Source organism: Schistocerca nitens, chromosome 7, assembly GCF_023898315.1.
Source record: "Schistocerca nitens isolate TAMUIC-IGC-003100 chromosome 7, iqSchNite1.1, whole genome shotgun sequence".
NCBI lineage: Eukaryota > Metazoa > Arthropoda > Insecta > Orthoptera > Acrididae > Schistocerca > Schistocerca nitens.
Window position 1 is genome coordinate 346,449,701 of NC_064620.1, and position 19,123 is coordinate 346,468,823.

A 19,123-nucleotide genomic window follows, 5' to 3' on the forward strand; every position below is an offset into this window, starting at 1 on the left:
TGATAGCAATAGGCAGATTCAAAAGGAAATTCAGACATTTCACAAATAAAGTATATATCTCCAGCAATTGTGGCACTATTTTTGTCTAGCATTTATGGTTTTGTGTGGATTAGGACATAATATGTACTAAACAGCTGAAAGTTGTACTGTAAGCTTGACTTCTAGAAAAGGCATTTGTAGTACTAACAAAAAAAATTTAAAAAAATCCAAGTACTTAGGAAAAGTTAATTAAGCTAGAAATTAAGATCATAGAACTATATTGTTTTAGATCTCAAATTTCTAAATAACTGCACCAAGAAATCTGATACTCTTATATTTTCAGATGGTAGACATCATCGACCTAGAGGCCATAGCCCTCGACGTTCTGCATCTGGGTCAGGAAGGGTTGAAATGTATTTTCCAGAAGTGGATGTTGATGTGAGAGGAGCATCTGTTAGAGAACCAAGTGTGCCGCTGAGGTAACACCATATCAAGATCTGATTTTGTAATTACTAAATAATAATGATTTGTGGAGACATTGTGTAGGATTAAAAAGCTTTAATTGGCATTGTAAAGTTTTTATACAACGAAACACACAAACTGATAGCAAAACTAGACATGCAGAATAAAGAACAAGGGTCACATTTACTTCCAACAACAATTTGAAGAGCCTACTGACATTGCCAAAATCAAGGAGTACACAGTTCAGAGTTAAAATACTTGTGTATGTTCACTATGCACTTTACCTTCCAGAACTCTCTCTCGTACAAAGGGAAAGTTGACGTCAGCTTGCTTTGTGTGTTTGTGAAACGCACAATTAGTTAGCTAGTTCCACAGATCATTTATGGGATAATATCAGAGATATCATTTTAACTGTAAAGGCAAGTTTTTTTTAAAAAAATAACTAATTCATGCATCCTGTAATATCATTTTGTGTAGGTATAGATTAACATGTTGTGTTGATAACTTTGATACATTGTGTCCAGTGTTTTTTATCATATGTATTCGCAAACTAGCTTACAGTTACAAATGTCCAGGTACACACACACACACACACACACACACACACACACACACACACACACACAAAAACAACAACAACAACACAAAAAAATTCATTAGAATGGGGAGAGTATTATGAAAGTCCTGATGCCAGCCAAAAGAACGTGTGTGTGTGTGTGTGTGTGTGTGTGTGTGTGTGTGTATGTATGTATGTATGTACCTGGACATTCGTAACTGTAAGCTGGTTTGCGAATACGTATGATAAATTCAATTGAATTCAGTTCAATTCAATTGAGAGTTGTAGCAGTTTACTGTAGAATGATAGCTGTTTATTGTTAAATAACATCAATTTTTTTTATTGTTCCTTGCTCTGTGTTATCTAAATAATCCTTGACTTTGCAGTAAGAATTATTTAACAGGTATGGCTTTCAAATGGAATTATCATGGATGAACAAAAATTGTGGCCTACAATAGAACAGGTCAAACATTTTAGTTATTTAGCTTGTGACTTCACATATGAGTATGATGAAGATGCAGAGAAGAAATTAGCAATGTTTGGTAATGTATGTGGAACAATAAACAGATTTCTGAAAAATACAATGAGGAAAGGAACAAGATTGAAATTTTATAAGGCAAAGACAGTTCCAGTGCTTAGCTACACAAGTGAGTCGTGGGTTATAAATAAACGTCAAGAAAGTCATACTGAATATGGATTTTAGTTGTTTTTTTTTTATCGTCTTGGGCAATTTATTATATACACTCCTGGAAATGGAAAAAAGAACACATTGACACCGGTGTGTCAGACCCACCATACTTGCTCCGGACACTGCGAGAGGGCTGTATAAGCAATGATCACACGCACGGCACAGCGGACACACCAGGAACCGCGGTGTTGGCCGTCGAATGGCGCTAGCTGCGCAGCATTTGTGCACCGCCGCCGTCAGTGTCAGCCAGTTTGCCGTGGCATACGGAGCTCCATCGCAGTCTTTAACACTGGTAGCATGCCGCGACAGCGTGGACGTGAACCGTATGTGCAGTTGACGGACTTTGAGCGAGGGCGTATAGTGGGCATGCGGGAGGCTGGGTGGACGTACCGCCGAATTGCTCAACACGTGGGGCGTGAGGTCTCCACAGTACATCGATGATGTCGCCAGTGGTCGGCGGAAGGTGCACGTGCCCGTCGACCTGGGACCGGACCGCAGCGACGCACAGATGCACGCCAAGACCGTAGGATCCTACGCAGTGCCGTAGGGGACCGCACCGCCACTTCCCAGCAAATTAGGGACACTGTTGCTCCTGGGGTATCGGCGAGGACCATTCGCAACCGTCTCCATGAAGCTGGGCTACGGTCCCGCACACCGTTAGGCCGTCTTCCGCTCACGCCCCAACATCGTGCAGCCCGCCTCCAGTGGTGTCGCGACAGGCGTGAATGGAGGGACGAATGGAGACGTGTCGTCTTCAGTGATGAGAGTCGCTTCTGCCTTGGTGCCAATGATGGTCGTATGCGTGTTTGGCGCCGTGCAGGTGAGCGCCACAATCAGGACTGCATACGACCGAGGCACACAGGGCCAACACCCGGCATCATGGTGTGGGGAGCGATCTCCTACACTGGCCGTACACCACTGGTGATCGTCGAGGGGACACTGAATAGTGCACGGTACATCCAAACCGTCATCGAACCCATCGTTCTACCATTCCTAGACCGGCAAGGGAACTTGCTGTTCCAACAGGACAATGCACGTCCGCATGTATCCCGTGCCACCCAACGTGCTCTAGAAGGTGTAAGTCAACTACCCTGGCCAGCAAGATCTCCGGATCTGTCCCCCATTGGGCATGTTTGGGACTGGATGAAGCGTCGTCTCACGCGGTCTGCACGTTCAGCATGAACGCTGGCCCAACTTAGGCGCCAGGTGGAAATGGCATGGCAAGCCGATCCACAGGACTACATCCAGCATCTCTACGATCGTCTCCATGGGAGAATAGCAGCCTGCATTGCTGCGAAAGGTGGATATACACTGTACTAGTGCCGACATTGTGCATGCTCTGTTGCCTGTTTCTATGTGCCTGTGGTTCTGTCAGTGTGATCATGTGATGTATCTGACCCCAGGAATGTGTCAATAAAGTTTCCCCTTCCTGGGACAATGAATTCACGGTGTTCTTATTTCAATTTCCAGGAGTGTAGCTTTATTCCCTTTCAGAAAATTCTGTTCAGTAGCTTTTGTTTGCTTATTTGTGGTAAATGTAACTTGAGTTTGGTGTGGCTCTTGTCCATTGTCATGAATACTGCTGTTTGCGAGATCATTGCTGATGATGTTCCCAGTGTACATAACAGATTGATAGACATTATCACATGGTACAGTTAAATAGATCTTTACAGGAAGCTCGGTTACTCTGTTTAGTTATTATTGTAATGGCCCATTTCTGTAGTTTGAAAACTGTGCCCATATTTCGTGGATCTGTATGAGACCCGCAATGAATGATTCCATATGTAAAGAAGAGTGCATATAGAAATAGTATGTAACTATGCTAACACACTGATGACAGGCCTCTTAGGGGATAGCATGCTGATGACTCTTCTTTGGTAGTACATTTGTATGTTCAGCACACTATGAATGACAGTAAATATTAATTGCTAAAATTTTTATGTTGCCTCAGGATAGGTGAAATTTTCATTAATGTTTAATTTTGTAGAATTATTTTCCCTGTTTAAGTAGGAATACTTGCTGTTTATTTTCCTTACATTCATTGTAATTTTCTTATATGATATTTTACCCGTTAGGGTTAATTTGCATTTTCTGTTAGAAGTTCCAGCGTTTTAGGTATTGTTACAATGTTACTGCCATTAAAAAAAATAATTTTTCCACTTGTCTAACATTGTCTGGAAAGTCACTGAGGTGTATCAAAATCAATATTGGTCCTAAGATGCTGCCCTGTGGGACTCATATCTGTTAAAATTTTTTATATAGTTTACACCCACATTGGCATGCTTTATTCAGTCTATGTACACTAAAGTCTCTTCTCTTACCAATTTATTTATTTATTTTTTTTTCTCCCAGCATACCTACTCTTTCTTCATCAGTTAGATTGTACTGTTTTTGTTAAAGTCTTATGTGTCTGTTACTCAGAATAATGTTTTTCTGTTTTCAATGTCTTGTACTGCTTCTAAACTATCAAGGACATCTCTGAACCAGTTATTCTTGGTTTTATTTTTCCCAAAAGTAATTGAATAGTTGTTCCACTACTCCGGTTTGTTGTAATCTGAATATGTCAGAAAAAGGCATTTGTCCCGTTTTTGGATTGTATCTATTATTGGCTGACACTAATTAGAAATCCAGGATGAATAATGACAGTATTATAAGAAAGGATGGATTGCTACTCTCCATATAGCGGAAATATTGAGTTGCAGATAAGCACAACAAAAAGACTGCTAGACAAATAAGTTTTCAGCCAAAAGAATTCTTCTGAATAAGACAACACACACACACACACACACACACACACACACACACACACACTCAAACATTCACATTCATGCCATGCCAATGTCTCTGGCTGCCCAGGTCAGACTGCAAGCATGCAGGGACGAGGTGCAGAGAGAGTACGGCAGCTAGATGCAGCTGGGAGGTTAGCTATAGGGCAGGATTTGGGGGGGAGGGGGGTAATAAAAAAAAAGAAGAAGAAGAGAGAAGTAAAAAGACTGTGGGAGTGTCGGTGGAATAGAAGGCTGTGTAGCTATGTAGTGCTGTAATAGGAACAAGGAGTGGGATAGGTGTGTAGGTATTGGTAGGAAGAATCCAGATGGCCTAGGCTGTGATGCAGTCATTGAAATGAAGGACATAGTGTTGGGCAGTGTGCTCAGCAGCTGGGTGGTCCAGCTGTTTCTTGGCCACAGTTTTTCGGTGACCACTTATGCGAACAGACAGCTTGTTGATTGTCATGCACACATAGAATGCAGCCCAGTGGTAGCAGCAGAGCTTGTAGGTCACATGACTGTTTTCACAGGTAGCCCTACCTTTGATGGGACAGGACTGGAGTAGGTGGTAGCAGCAGGATGTGTGGGACAAGTTTACATGTAGGTGTGTTACAGGGATGTGAGCCATGAGGCAAGGGGCTGGGAGGAGAGATTGTGTAGGGATGGACAAGGATATTGTGTAGCTTCTGTGGGTGGCAGAACACCACTGTGGGAGGGATGGAAAGGATAGTGGGTAGGACATTCCTCATTTCAGGGCATGACGAGAGGTAGTCGAAACCCTGGCAGAGAATGTGATTCAGTTGCTCCAGTCCTGGGTTGTTCTGAGTCACGAGGGGAATGCTCCTTTGTGGCCTGATGGTGGGGCTTTGGGAGGCGTTTGGTGACTGAAGAGAGAAGCTACAGGATAACTATTTCTGTACAAGTTTGGGAGGGTAATTTTGGTCTATGGAAGCCTCAGTGAGGCCCTGGGTATATTTCGAGAGGGGTTACTTATCACTACAGATGCAACAGCCATGGATGAATAGGCTGTATGGTATGGAATGGGTGACAGCTGTCAAAGTGGAGGTATTGCTGGCAGTTGGTAGAAGATGTCATCAGTGAATGTGAACCAGGTGAGGGGTTTGGGATTCTGGGTGCCCCATGAATAGATTGGCATAGGATGGTGCCATGCAGCTGCCATTGCCATACCTCAGATTTGTTTGTAGGCACTGCCTTCAAAGGAGAAGTAATTGTGCGTGCACGTATTGTTGGTCATTAGACCAGGAAGGAGGTTGTAGGTTTGGAATCTGTCAGTTGTTGGGAAAGATAGTGTTCAATAGTGACAAGGCAATGGGCATTAGGTACCTTAGTGTACAGGAAGCTCGCATCAATAGTGATGAGCAGGGTACCATACAGAAAAGGAACAGGAACTGTGGAGAGTTGGTGGAGGAAATAGGAGGTATATTTATGTAGGAAGGTAGGTTTTGGGTAATAGGCTGAAGATGCTGGTCTACGAGAGCAGAGATTCTCTCAGTGGGGACACAGTAACTGGTCACAATGGGCGACCTGTGGGGTTGGGTTTATGGACTTTAGGAAGGATGTAGAAGGTAGGAGTGTGGAGAGTGGTAGGGGTGAGGAGAGAGATAGACTTCGGGGAGAGGTTCTGGGATGGGCCAAATCCTTAGGCCGGTTACTGTGCTCCCACTGAGAGAATCTCTGCTCTCGTAGACCAAAACATTCAGCATATTACCTGCAACCTATCTTCCTATATAAAAGATGCCAACCATTTCCTCCAGTGACTTAGTCAACATCAAATGAACAATACAAAGCTTGTAATGTACTTAAGATGGACCGCTATTTGACACACGTGCAACGTCAGCCGTGCATCAACGTGTTCTCCTCTACACAACATCCTGACATCCTGTCTTAAAACTTTTTTGGCTTTTGTGATATCAGCCAAGCCACTTAACTAATAATTTTTCTATCAAAATTGTAGTGTCCCACATCTGTTTCTCCAGTGACAACTTTTCCAGAACACTATCTGAAATAATTCTCACTTAATTTTTACTCTTATGAAATATGTTTTTTGGATGGATTATTTATTTTTACCAGCCATCCAGGGTTTGGAGTTGTTTACCACCTTGTTGCCAAGGTGTATTTGTCCTCACAAATCATGTCTGACTTTCACCTTTTGCTCTTCGTACTTTTATCCCAGCTTCACAAAAACTTCTCAATGTTACTCTCTAAATTCTGCCATGAGTACTTGGCATCCTCTGGCACTCTGCCACCTCACTTTGCAACAGTGCTGGCCTTCGGCCTCTGCATGCTACCACAAATTCTGATTTCAGTACTTAATTAAATTAAAAATCTATTGTGATCCATAATTCTGATCATTATGCAGTTTTTACCATTTGCTCTTTCTCCCGTTACTCAATTCTTATGATTGCAAAACGAAGTATACTGTTAATGAGCGAGGTCAGTGAGTGCATCTATCACTTCCACATCTCATTCAGTATTATGCTTATTCTGCATCACCTTTCTTTAGTAGAGGCAAAATTTTCATTTGTTTCAGATGTTCTGGAAAGTTAGCTGAACTGAGAGCTCATATATTAAGTTTAGTTAACAGGGCTTTTATATTGCATATGAATTCTTTGAATATCTATGTTGCTGGCTTCTTATTTCTTGGTTTTAGCATGGTTTTCCTAACTTCATACTCTGTGGCAGTTAACATCATTGTACTTGCCTCATAATTTTTTACTGCAACATCATTTCATTTGGGGCATTTTTGGTTTAATTTCTCTGCTCTACATGAAAAGTATTCTTTTGCTCATTCCATAAATCATTTACTGGTGATGCATGTATCTTTTATCTGTAAGTTACCGTGACTCTGTTTCTGATTTCCTGTTTCTGTCTCCAAGTTACTTGGCTTTTATTTAGAGCTTTAAGTATTGCTGTGTCATTTGCTGAGTTTTTGTAGCAAGTAGTACCTTCCTTTAAATATCTTTGTATCTTTGATTATAGCTTAGGAACTCTGGCACTCTATGGATTTTTCTTATGAAACTGAGGTATTTCATGGTGTGGGAGGACTTTCTTATACCTGCTTTTATCCACTTGTTTTTATTGAACTTCTTTATTGACGACGATACTTCTGCAAATTACTGTTCATAGTTCAGTTTAAAACTGTTTGTTGTGTGCACAACAAAACAGTCTGATAATGCCCTCTTCTTTCCACCTTTTGGCCACCTGTCAGTTTCCAACCACCTTCTTTCCCCCTGTGTTTCGACGTCCTTAACAATTCTGTCGTCTCTTTCTCCAACTGTGCCTGAAAGCCATAGATTTTTCCTACCTGTTCTTTAATCAAATTATTTCTACTACATGAAGTTCCATGAGAGGGCCTTCTGGCATTCCCAGTCTCCACCTACATCTACCTCTACATACATAGTCCACAAGGCGGCTTATGGTGCATGGTGGAGAGTACCTTGTGCCACTACTAGTAATTCCCTTTCTTGCTCCACTCACAAATAGAGTGAGGGGAAAAATAAGACCCTGTACAAGCCATAATTTCTCTTATTTTGTCTACACGGTCCTTATGTGAGATGTACATTGGCAGCAGTAGAATTGTACTGCAGTGAGCTTCAAATCCTAGTTCCCTACATTTTCTCAGTAGCGTTCCTCAAAAAGAATGCTGCATTCTCTCCAGGGATTCCCCTTTTGAGTTCCCAAAGAATGTCTGTAATACTTGAAAGGTTATTGAACCTACTGATAAAAAATCTAGCAGCCTGTCTCTGAATTGCTTCAATACTTTCCTTTAATCTGACCAGATGTAGATACCAAACACTCAAATGGTACTCAAGAATGGGCTGCACTGCTGTTCTCCTCTACACATGAACCACACTTTCCAAAACTTCTCCCAATAAACCAAGGTTGACCATTTGCCTTCACTACTATAATCCTTACATGCTTGTTCCATTTCAAATTGCTTTGCAGTGTTATGCCTAAATATTTAATCAACATGACTGTGTCAAGCAGCACACTACTAATGCTGTATTCAAACATTATGGGATTGTTTTTCCTACTCATCTGCACTAGTGTACATTTTTCTACATTTAGAGTTAGTTTGCCATTCATCACACCAACTACAAATTTTATCTAAGTCCTCTTTTATCCTCCTACAGTCATTAAATGATGACATCTTCCTGTACACCCCAGCTTCATCAGGTAATGGTCACTGTTTGCTGCTCACTCTCTCTATCAGATTATTTATGTATATAGAGAATAATAGTAGTCCTATCACACTCTTGACAATACCCGCATATCTCTGGTGAGATGAGCACTCGCCATAGAGGACAACATATTGGATTCTATTATTGGGTTGGCGCATAAGCTCTTAGTATTTTTCCATAAGTTTAATAAACACAACAGACACACACAACAGAGACTTTAGTCATCAACAGTATATTTTCCTTCACTGTTTACACTAGTCTGCCAATGCTGGGATAACTTTCGATTCTGTACATGTAGCAATCATATGGTTTTGAGGTGAAGAACTCGTTGAGCTATGTTCATATTGCATTTTCAACTGGAAAGAAAGTTTCTTGACGTTTGTTCCAGAGAACAGAAAAGGTGAAAAACTGAAGGTGCAAGACCAGATGAATAAGGTGGATGTGGAACAACTTTCCAACCCTACTCCTGCACAGTGTTTGTTTGTTTGTTTGTTTGATGTGGGTAGACATTATCATGAAGTAGCTTCACTTCACAGTCTTCCTGGTTGTTGTTCTTGAACTGTGTCTGCAAGACATCTCAGTTGTTGACAGTAAACGTCAGCAGTGGTGGTTGGTTACACGTCGGGGAAGCAGTTCACAGCACACCACACAATTACTGTTCCACCTCATGTATAACATCATCTTTGGTGGATGCATGCAGGTCTTGGTACAAGGAGTTGCTGCTTTGTTTAGGCTCGGCCATTCCTTTGTTTTCGTAATGTTGTAGTAGAGACACTATTTCTCATCACCAGTAACAATACAGGACAGGAATGGTTGGTGTTGTTCATGAACTGTTGAAGATGAACAAGCAGAGATGCACATATGGTCACTTGCTTATTATTTTTTAATTTGGCTTAGAGTGTGCGGTACCCATACACTTGATTTTTGAACCATCCCCATTGCATGCAAATGTCGCATGATGGTAGAATGATAACAGTTCATTACATTTGACAGCTCTTGAGTACACTGACATGTATCGTTATGGATTAATGCGTTTAAATGATTTTCATCAGACCCTGAAGATTTTCCTGAATATGGAGAGTCACTAATACCAAAATGATCCTCCTTAAAATGAGGAAACCGTTTCCTTGCCATGCTCTATCCAGTGGCCTTATCCCCATACAAAGCACAAATGTTTCTGGCTGCCTCCATTGCTATCACCCCTCTGTTGAACTCAAAACAGAAGAAGTATGTTGAAAATGTTCCAATTTCTCCACTTACCGCTCCATTTTCTAGTGTCCACAGTTCACTCACTATCTCCAAAACACAAAATGATAATATGTAAACTAAAACAGCAACAATGAACTACAAATAAAAAATGACAGCCAATAAATAAACCCATAGTAACCGGAGTATCAACATGCTAAACAAAAACACTATGAACTTCCGCATCAACCTAAAACTTAATAAGTCTTCAAGCTACTCACATATCTGGGAACCTATTCTGTATGCTTGTACGTTCATTAGCAGTCTGCATTTGGGTACTGTGTCAAATATTTTTTGGAAATCTGGGAATATGGAATGTGCCTGCTGACCTTCATCCATTATTCTCAAGATATCTTGTGAGAAAAAGGCAAGCTGAGTTTTGTATGAGCGATGCTTTCTATAATCATTCTCATTTGTGGACAGAAGCTTTTCCATCTCAAGGAAATTTATTTATTGTGCTCGAACGGAGAATATATTCAAGAATTGCAGTGACCTCCAACTGCGGTCCTCCCCACAAGACCATTTGTCACGAGATTCACAACAAACCCCATTTTCCGCTACCCTATGACAGATCCACTCATGGTCAACGATTTTGAAACAAAAAAAATCAATGAAACAAGAAATGGTGCATACACTAGATTATGTAAATATGCGAGTATAACATTTGTGAGTTCAGCAAGCAGCTAAACAAACAAACAAATAATAAAATAAAAAATTCCTTTGTCACCTTTTCTTTGCAAGTTTTATTTAGTTGACAGTAGAATGAATTAGCAGTTACTTGTATTACAAGGGATTTGATGTACAATTTTTCAACAAGATTATTTTGAATTTTTTACTTGGAAAATTAATCCAATGTTGCAAGTGTTGGAAATTCAATGTAAACGTGAGATATTTTGCAAAATGCACTGTAAAATATGAACTGTTCACTTGTCTGACAATAATGTGCACTAAGGTATCTATTCATTATGGAATATAGTCAGATCTAAGACTATTGACTAGCTTTTATATAATTTAACACTTAGAAAATTTGGGCGTAGATATTGAATATTGGAGTTTCAAAATAACAAGAGATATTTCCTAAAAACATACTGTAAACAGTTTACTTGTGTTAATAATAATAATAATAATAATAATAATAATAATAATAATAATTATTATTATTATTATTATTATTATTATTATTATTATTATAACAGATAAAACAACGCCACATAACAAACCTGACATCATACTCACCAATAAAAAGAAGAAATTAACACAACTAATCGAAATATCCATACCCAATACAACAAATATACAAAAGAAAACAGGAGAAAAAATTGAAAAATACATCCAACTGGCTGAGGAAGTCAAAGACATGTGGCATCAGGATAAAGTTGACATCATACCAATTATACTATCAACTACAGGAGTCATACCACACAATATCCACCAGTACATCAATGCAATAGAGCTACATCCAAACGTATATATACAACTACAGAAATCAGTAATTATTGATACATGTTCAATTACCCGAAAGTTCCTAAATGCAATATAACACATACCATACAGTTAAAAGGAAGTGACGCCTGATCAAGATCCACGTCACTTTTCATTTTTAACCAGACTTAACGTCTAAGAAAGTAAAGAATAATAATAATAGATATATATTAATGCATGTTTTTGCTACAGAATGTATCCACATCGAGAACAAGAAACTCTTGAATAACTTCTAGCTTTGTGCAACAAATACTTACTTGCCTCGCTCATCAACCATCTTGAAAATAGGTCGGTCAATTGGACTGATATTGCAGTGTTCATTTGTAGAGGGTATAACCTATGCAATGTCACTGAAGAGACAAATCAATTACAAGTCTTCATTTGCAGTTTCAAAAACTCAGCTTCTTTTGTTGACACTGAGACATTGGCTTTTTGTTTGATAGCCCAGCTTACTACTTTTTTTCTTTATTTTCTCTTAAAAAATGTGATACTTAGTAGGTAAACAAATATCAGAAGTGTCGCTGCTGACAGATATATTAAACAGCCCATCTTTTCTTCATGGGAAGTTTTTAATCATCACATATGTTAATTCTTTTTCAGTTGCTTTAGAGGTGGTGTTTGCTTCTGCTGTGTTTTCATGGAAGCTTTCTGACAGACCAGAATGAATAGTGCGCAATGACCACCATTCAAAGATAAGGGAAATTAGAGCTCATACTGAGGCGTTCAGACAGTCATTTTTCCCTTGCAAGTTCCCCGAGTGGAACAGAGGGAGGGGAAATATGACTGGCGCAAATAGTGCCCTCTGCCACACACCGCTTGGTGGCTAGCGGAGTATATATATGTAGATGTGGAATTAGTAGTATGGCACACGGCTGACTCTAATCACTGAGTTTTTCAAGCATAACAGAACGTCAATGGGAAAATCCCATCATCAGAAAGATGAACAGGTATTTTTGGGGCTACTGTCAGTAGCAACACACTGAATATCATGAAATATTCAGTCCAAATGCTCAGTACAACACAATAATAGCAAACGCTCATGGATTTCGTGATGTTACTAGAAAGCTATGCAAACTTTTTCTACATCTTTGTAACTTAAACTAATGTCTAAGATGCTGGAATGATTATGCATTTGATCAAAGGTTTTGATTGTCGAACTTGCTCCATGTTTTCAAGTCGAACCTGTGCTCTTCCACACCCTTCTGCTTCAGGTGTACCTTCCACTGAAGAAACTGCTGATTCACATTTATCATATTAATTTCTTGGCACATCTCAACTTAAGGGCATTATTAAAAGCAGTTTATCAGTTTTGATACTGAGTTACTTCTCTCATGTGGCAGTATTGTGAAATTTTTTTCAGTAACTTCTAGCTAGACACAATACCGCTGCTGTGAACGAGTTTATGCCCAGTTTTCATGCTGGAGCATAAACCATCAACATTTTCAGCAGGACTAACAAAACTGTTAGTTGTTGCTTTGCATTCCAAATTTTGCAGCACTCTTTTGAAACAGGTGTATAGCATTTGGTTCCAAAAATTTGCAAACCATTTTGATGAGCTCTCTCCATGGTGACTTACAAATACATATGCCTCCTATTGAAGATGCTTGGTGCAGTTCAATTGCATGTATACACAGCAGTATTAACTGCTGCTACCTCTATAGACAAATAATGAAAAGAATAACACAAGTTTGTCTACCATCCAGTTCGTCAATTATATTCTGAGTGATTACCTTTACTCTTTCTGTTGTTGTAGTTTAAGCATGCAGCTTTACTGTATGATTAAATGATGATGGCGTCCTCTTGGGTAAAATATTCTGGAGGTAAAATAGTCCCCCATTCGGATCTCCGGGTGGGGACTACTCAAGAGGACGTCGTTATCAGGAGAAAGAAAACTGGCATTCTACGGATCGGAGCGTGGAATGTCAGATCCCTTAATCGGGCAGGTAGGTTAGAAAATTTAAAAAGGGAAATGGATAGGTTAAAGTTAGATATAGTGGGAATTAGTGAAGTTTGGTGGCAGGATGAACAAGACTTTTGGTCAGGTGATTACAGGGTTATAAATACTAAATCAAATAGGGGTAATGCAGGAGTAGGTTTAATAATGAATAAAAAATAGGAATGCGGGTTAGCTACTACAAACAGCATAGTGAACGCATTATTGTGGCCAAGATAGACACAAAGCCCATGCCTAATACAGTAGTACAAGTTTATATGCCAACTAGCTCTGCAGATGATGAAGAAATTGATGAAATGTATGACGAGATAAGAGAAACTATTCAGGTAGTGAAGGGAGACGAAAATTTAATAGTCATGGGTGACTGGAATTCGTCAGTAGGAAAAGGGAGAGAAGGAAACATAGTAGGTGAATATGGATTGGGGGGAAGAAATGAAAGAGGAAGCCGCCTTGTAGAATTTTGCACAGAGCATAACTTAATCATAGCTAACACTTGGTTCAAGAATCATAAACGAAGGTTGTATACCTGGAAGAAGCCTGGAGATACTGACAGGTTTCAGATAGATTATATAATGGTAAGACAGAGATTTAGGAACCAGGTTTTAAATTGTAAGACATTTCCAGGGGCAGATGTGGATTCTGACCACAATCTATTGGTTATGAACTGCAGATTGAAACTGAAGAAACTGCAAAAAGGTGGGAATTTAAGGAGATGGGACGTGGATAAACTGAAAGAACCAGAGGTTGTAGAGAGTTTCAGGGAGAGCATAAGGGAACAATTGACAGGAATGGAGGAAAGAAATACAGTAGAAGAAGAATGGGTAGCTCTGAGGGATGAAGTAGTGAAGGCAGCAGAGGATCAAGTAGGTAAAAAGACGAGGGCTAATAGAAATCCTTGGGTAACAGAAGAAATATTGAATTTAATTGATGAAAGGAGAAAATATAAAAATGCAGTAAATGAAGCAGGCAAAAAGGAATACAAACGTCTCAAAAATGAGATCGACAGGAAGTGCAAAATGGCTAAGCAGGGATGGCTAGAGGACAAATGTAAGGATGTAGAGGCTTGTCTCACTAGGGGTAAGATAGATACTGCCTACAGGAAAATTAAAGAGACCTTTGGAGAAAAGAGAACCACTTGTATGAATATCAAGAGCTCAGATGGCAACCCAGTTCTAAGCAAAGAAGGGAAGGCAGAAAGGTGGAAGGAGTATATAGAGGGTTTATACAAGGGCGATGTACTTGAGGACAATATTATGGAAATGGAAGAGGATGTAGATGAAGATGAAATGGGAGATAAGATACTGCGTGAAGAGTTTGACAGAGCACTGAAAGACCTGAGTCGAAACAAGGCCCCGGGAGTAGACAACATTCCATTAGAACTACTGATGGCCTTGGGAGAGCCAGTCATGACAAAACTCTACCATCTGGTGAGCAAGATGTATGAGACAGGCAAAATACCCACAGACTTCAAGAAGAATATAATAATTCCAATCCCAAAGAAAGCAGGTGTTGACAGATGTGAAAATTACCGAACTATCAGTTTAATAAGTCACAGCTGCAAAATACTAATACTAATTCTTTACAGACGAATGGAAAAACTGGTAGAAGCGGACCTCTGGGAAGATCAGTTTGGATTCCGTGGAAATGTTGGAACACGTGAGGCAATACTAACCTTACGACTTATCTTAGAAGAAAGATTAAGAAAAGGCAAACCTACGTTTCTAGCATTTGTAGACTTAGAGAAAGCTTTTGACAACGTTAACTGGAATACCCTCTTTCAAATTCTGAAGGTGGCAGGGGTAAAATACAAGGAGCAAAAGGCTATTTACAATTTGTACAGAAACCAGATGGCAGTTATAAGAGTCGAGGGGCATGAAAGGGAAGCAGTGGTTGGGAAAGGAGTGAGACAGGGTTGTAGCCTCTCCCCGATGTTATTCAATCTGTATATTGAGCAAGCAGTAAAGGAAACAAATGAAAAATTCGGAGTAGGTATTAAAATTCATGGAGAAGAAGTAAAAACTTTGAGGTTCGCCAATGACATTGTAATTCTGTCAGAGACAGCAAAGGACTTGGAAGAGCAGTTGAACGGAATGGACAGTGTCTTGAAAGGAGGATATAAGATGAACATCAACAAAAGCAAAATGAGGATAATGGAATGTAGTCAAATTAAATCGGGTGATGCTGAGGGGATTAGATTAGGAAATGAGACACTTAAAGTAGTAAAGGAGTTTTGCTATTTAGGGAGTAAAATAACTGATGATGGTTGAAGTAGAGAGGATATAAAATATAGACTGGAAATGGCAAGGAAATCGTTTCTGAAGAAGAGAAATTTGTTAACATCTAGTATAGATTTAAGTGTCAGGAAGTCGTTTCTGAAAGTATTTGTATGGAGTGTAGCCATGTATGGAAGTGAAACATGGACGATAACCAGTTTGGACAAGAAGAGAATAGAAGCTTTCAAAATGTGGTGCTACAGAAGAATGCTGAAGGTAAGGTGGATAGATCACGTAACTAATGAGGAGGTATTGAATAGGATTGGGGAGAAGAGAAGTTTGTGGTACAACTTGACTAGAAGAAGTGATCGGTTGGTAGGACATGTTTTGAGGTATCAAGGGATCACAAATTTAGCATTGGAGGGCAGCGTGGAGGGTAAAAATCGTAGAGGGAGACCAAGAGATGAATACACTAAGCAGATTCAGAAGGATGTAGGTTGCAGTAGGTACTGGGAGATGATGAAGCTTGCACAGGATAGAGTAGCATGGAGAGCTGCATCAAACCAGTCTCAGGACTGAAGACCACAACAACAACAACAACAGTTTAAAAGAGTTTATTATTATCAAACTTGACTGGACGTGAATGTGACCTGCGGCAACTTACTACACCTGGTTAACAGATTTGGTTAACTGGATGGTAACTTTGAGTTTCCAACTTGTATGCTACTTCTGGTACTGCTATAGTAGGTGACAAGCAAATCTAAGGTATAGTAGGTGACAAGCAAATCTAAGGCTGACCAGAACAAAGAGACAAAACAGTTATTTAACTGACGTAGAGCTGACCAGTGTACTTAGAATTACTGATTAGTGGCTAGGCACTCTTTCAGAGTATTTCCAGCATTGTCTTAGAAGGTGTGAGAAAAGTGAGGAGACAGTCATGTGATGAAAAGGAGCAAAGGGACTACGCAGCTCTATTGTGGTCTACTTTGTGTGCCATAGAGTAACAGTTTGTAACGGAACATATTAAAGGCTTTACTTTAATGAAGTATGCGATACCCTCCAAATTCAACCAGTTTAACGAGTATTTATGATTATAGAAAAGTTATTGTGTATGTTAACAATGATTGCACAACATGTCTCCATAAACAGTCAACCCATTAAATTATACTGAATAACTGGCCCACACAAAAGTTAATATCACTTGATCACTGATACAGCAAATGTCATCATGTAAAAACACTAAGTTTATCTTAAATAATTAATATGAAGTACGAAAAATAGTGGCCAACTTAGGTATTTTGGATCTCCTTAAATAAAAATCACCCAGTGAAACCTATTTGTTGACTAGGAGCGTTTTCACTCAGTATTCACGTAATCAATCCTATTTTAGATGAAAACCAATGTAATTCTTAATAATTCATGTTACTTACTTATTTATGCAAATTAGAGAAGTCAGTTGACAAACTTCTAAAAAACGGCCTTTTTGTAGCAAAGAATTATTCTGTCAAGTCAACAAATCTGTCTGTCATTTTAATAACATGTTAAATTATGTCACTCGATGCAAATTAATAACTTATCTGCACAAATTATGATAACAGATGTACATGTGACTTATAAACTATATCTCATTTTAGTAGTTCTTTGACAATGTTATAAATACAAGCAGCAAGAAGGGTCGGGGGCGCAGTCGGAATGTCACTTTGGTAAAGTGTGTTTGTGTGTTATTGTTTGAGGTGGATAAACAATGCAAAGAACATGTAAAGGAAGTACTACTTTGTGTTGTCATGGTCTTTGGTGGACAGTGGAATTAAGATGGCCACCAGAGTAATAAATATTTGACGTTTACATATTTGTTGGTTTTGCTCGTTCTTTATCATCAACAGCACATAAAAAACACGGGACCTCATGTTTTTAACCCTAGACAACTAGATTTAGAGCCAGCATCAGCATCGAGACACAGCAACGATCCAGCAAGCAGCAGCGATTACCACATTGCATTTTGATGGTGCCAACCTAACATCAAGTGCTAACAAGCTCCGTAAATGGGAGTGAAATAGTGTGATTATAGCAATTAGCAATATCTACGACTAGGCGACCATTACAAGTTCCTCTGAGAATACTGTTATACTTTTAGCTAAAAATATACCTTATTTTCAGATAGACACAAATGGGGAGGTTAAGTGGGTTAGTGTGTAAATGCCAGATTCCAAATCCAAAGGTTTGGAGTCCAATCCCCAGGTGGTACTGGGACTTTGTTATTGTTATTGTTGTTGTTGTTGTTGACACTTATCACTGGCAGAAGTATGTTAATGTGAAAAATGCCAAGTTTCACCATGGTATGGTGTCCACATTAAAGGTAATTTTAATTTTTATAACCAACAGCCTCAGTTGCAACGTTGGCTTAGAATTTACCTTGGTTTCAGTTAGGATAACCCAACCTTCTTCAGAACTACCATTCGTCCATAGTGGACATTATCAAGCTAAAACTACAAATCCATAAATTAAAACTTATCTAAAACTGCCTCGGCCCCACTTTGCGACCGTGATGCGGCAGCCACGAGTGCTGTACTGGAACTGACTGTAGCTTCATGAGGCCCGCCTAGGTGGACACAATACCTTGCAAATATTTACTAATAAAAACCGTCTTGATCACAATTTATTTATTAAGATGACCAGTACTGTGGTTGAAACCGGTCACCTTAATAAATAAATCGTGATCAAGGTACTGTATTACTTTTAAATACATTATGGGAGTGACAGTGATCAATGTGTTACAAATATTTACTATTAAAAACAGTCTTGATCACGATTTATTTATTAAGGTGACCTTAATAAATAAATCGTCATCAAGACTGTTTTTAATAGTAAATATTTGTAACACATTGATCACTGTCACTCCCATAATGTATTCAAAAGTAATACAATACCTTGCACCTGCACATAAACTGTGTGATAGTTACTTGTTGGGACAAGACGCGAACCTGACTCCTGACCTTGAATGTACTAGTAAAGTGAAATAAAAGGTATAGCTGAGGAAAAGGGCGTATATGTTATCCTGTGCAGAATGTGCTTAGATCGACAGTCTTAACATTTATGAAGTATTCGTTGGTCATGATATGAGGAAGACATCATGTGCTTACAAGGTATGACCTGTCTAGGAAAATTTTGTGCTTAAGCACGAAGTTTAATTACCTAAAAAGAACTTAGGAGTGGGAAGGATAATATAAAGCCAACATCCTCATCATTATGACTACGCCTAGAAATTTTTGAGATGTAAATGTTAAGCACTTGCTTAGCTATGGTTACAACATATGATCATCCTATTGACTTAGCACACAAATGGTTATTATTGAACTTATGAACAATTCTATAACGAATCTGAAACGTCCGGCAATACAGGCCATATAAAATAGATGGTCATTATTCAAGATGAGTATATTTGACCTGAAATGGTCTAGAATCAAGTCAAAAACTAATGCACGTGTCTGATTGAGCTTCTTGACGAAGTTATGGTTATGAGTTACAGAAAACACTAAAGTAGGGGATAATGTGGCGGCAAGGGGTACTCAATTTG

The 19,123-nt window shown here is 39.2% G+C and overlaps 1 protein-coding gene across 4 annotated transcripts in view; it reads left to right on the forward strand.

Annotated features, from left to right (window-relative positions):
- Positions 1 to 19,123, forward strand: part of LOC126195026 (uncharacterized) — a 313,542-nt gene that overhangs the window by 277,043 nt on the left and 17,376 nt on the right. For all 4 annotated transcript variants that reach the window (XM_049933465.1, XM_049933466.1, XM_049933464.1 and 1 more), the window contains one exon: positions 323 to 458. In XM_049933465.1, the coding sequence (XP_049789422.1) occupies positions 323 to 458 (136 nt within the window). The remainder of the gene's footprint in view (positions 1 to 322; positions 459 to 19,123) is intronic.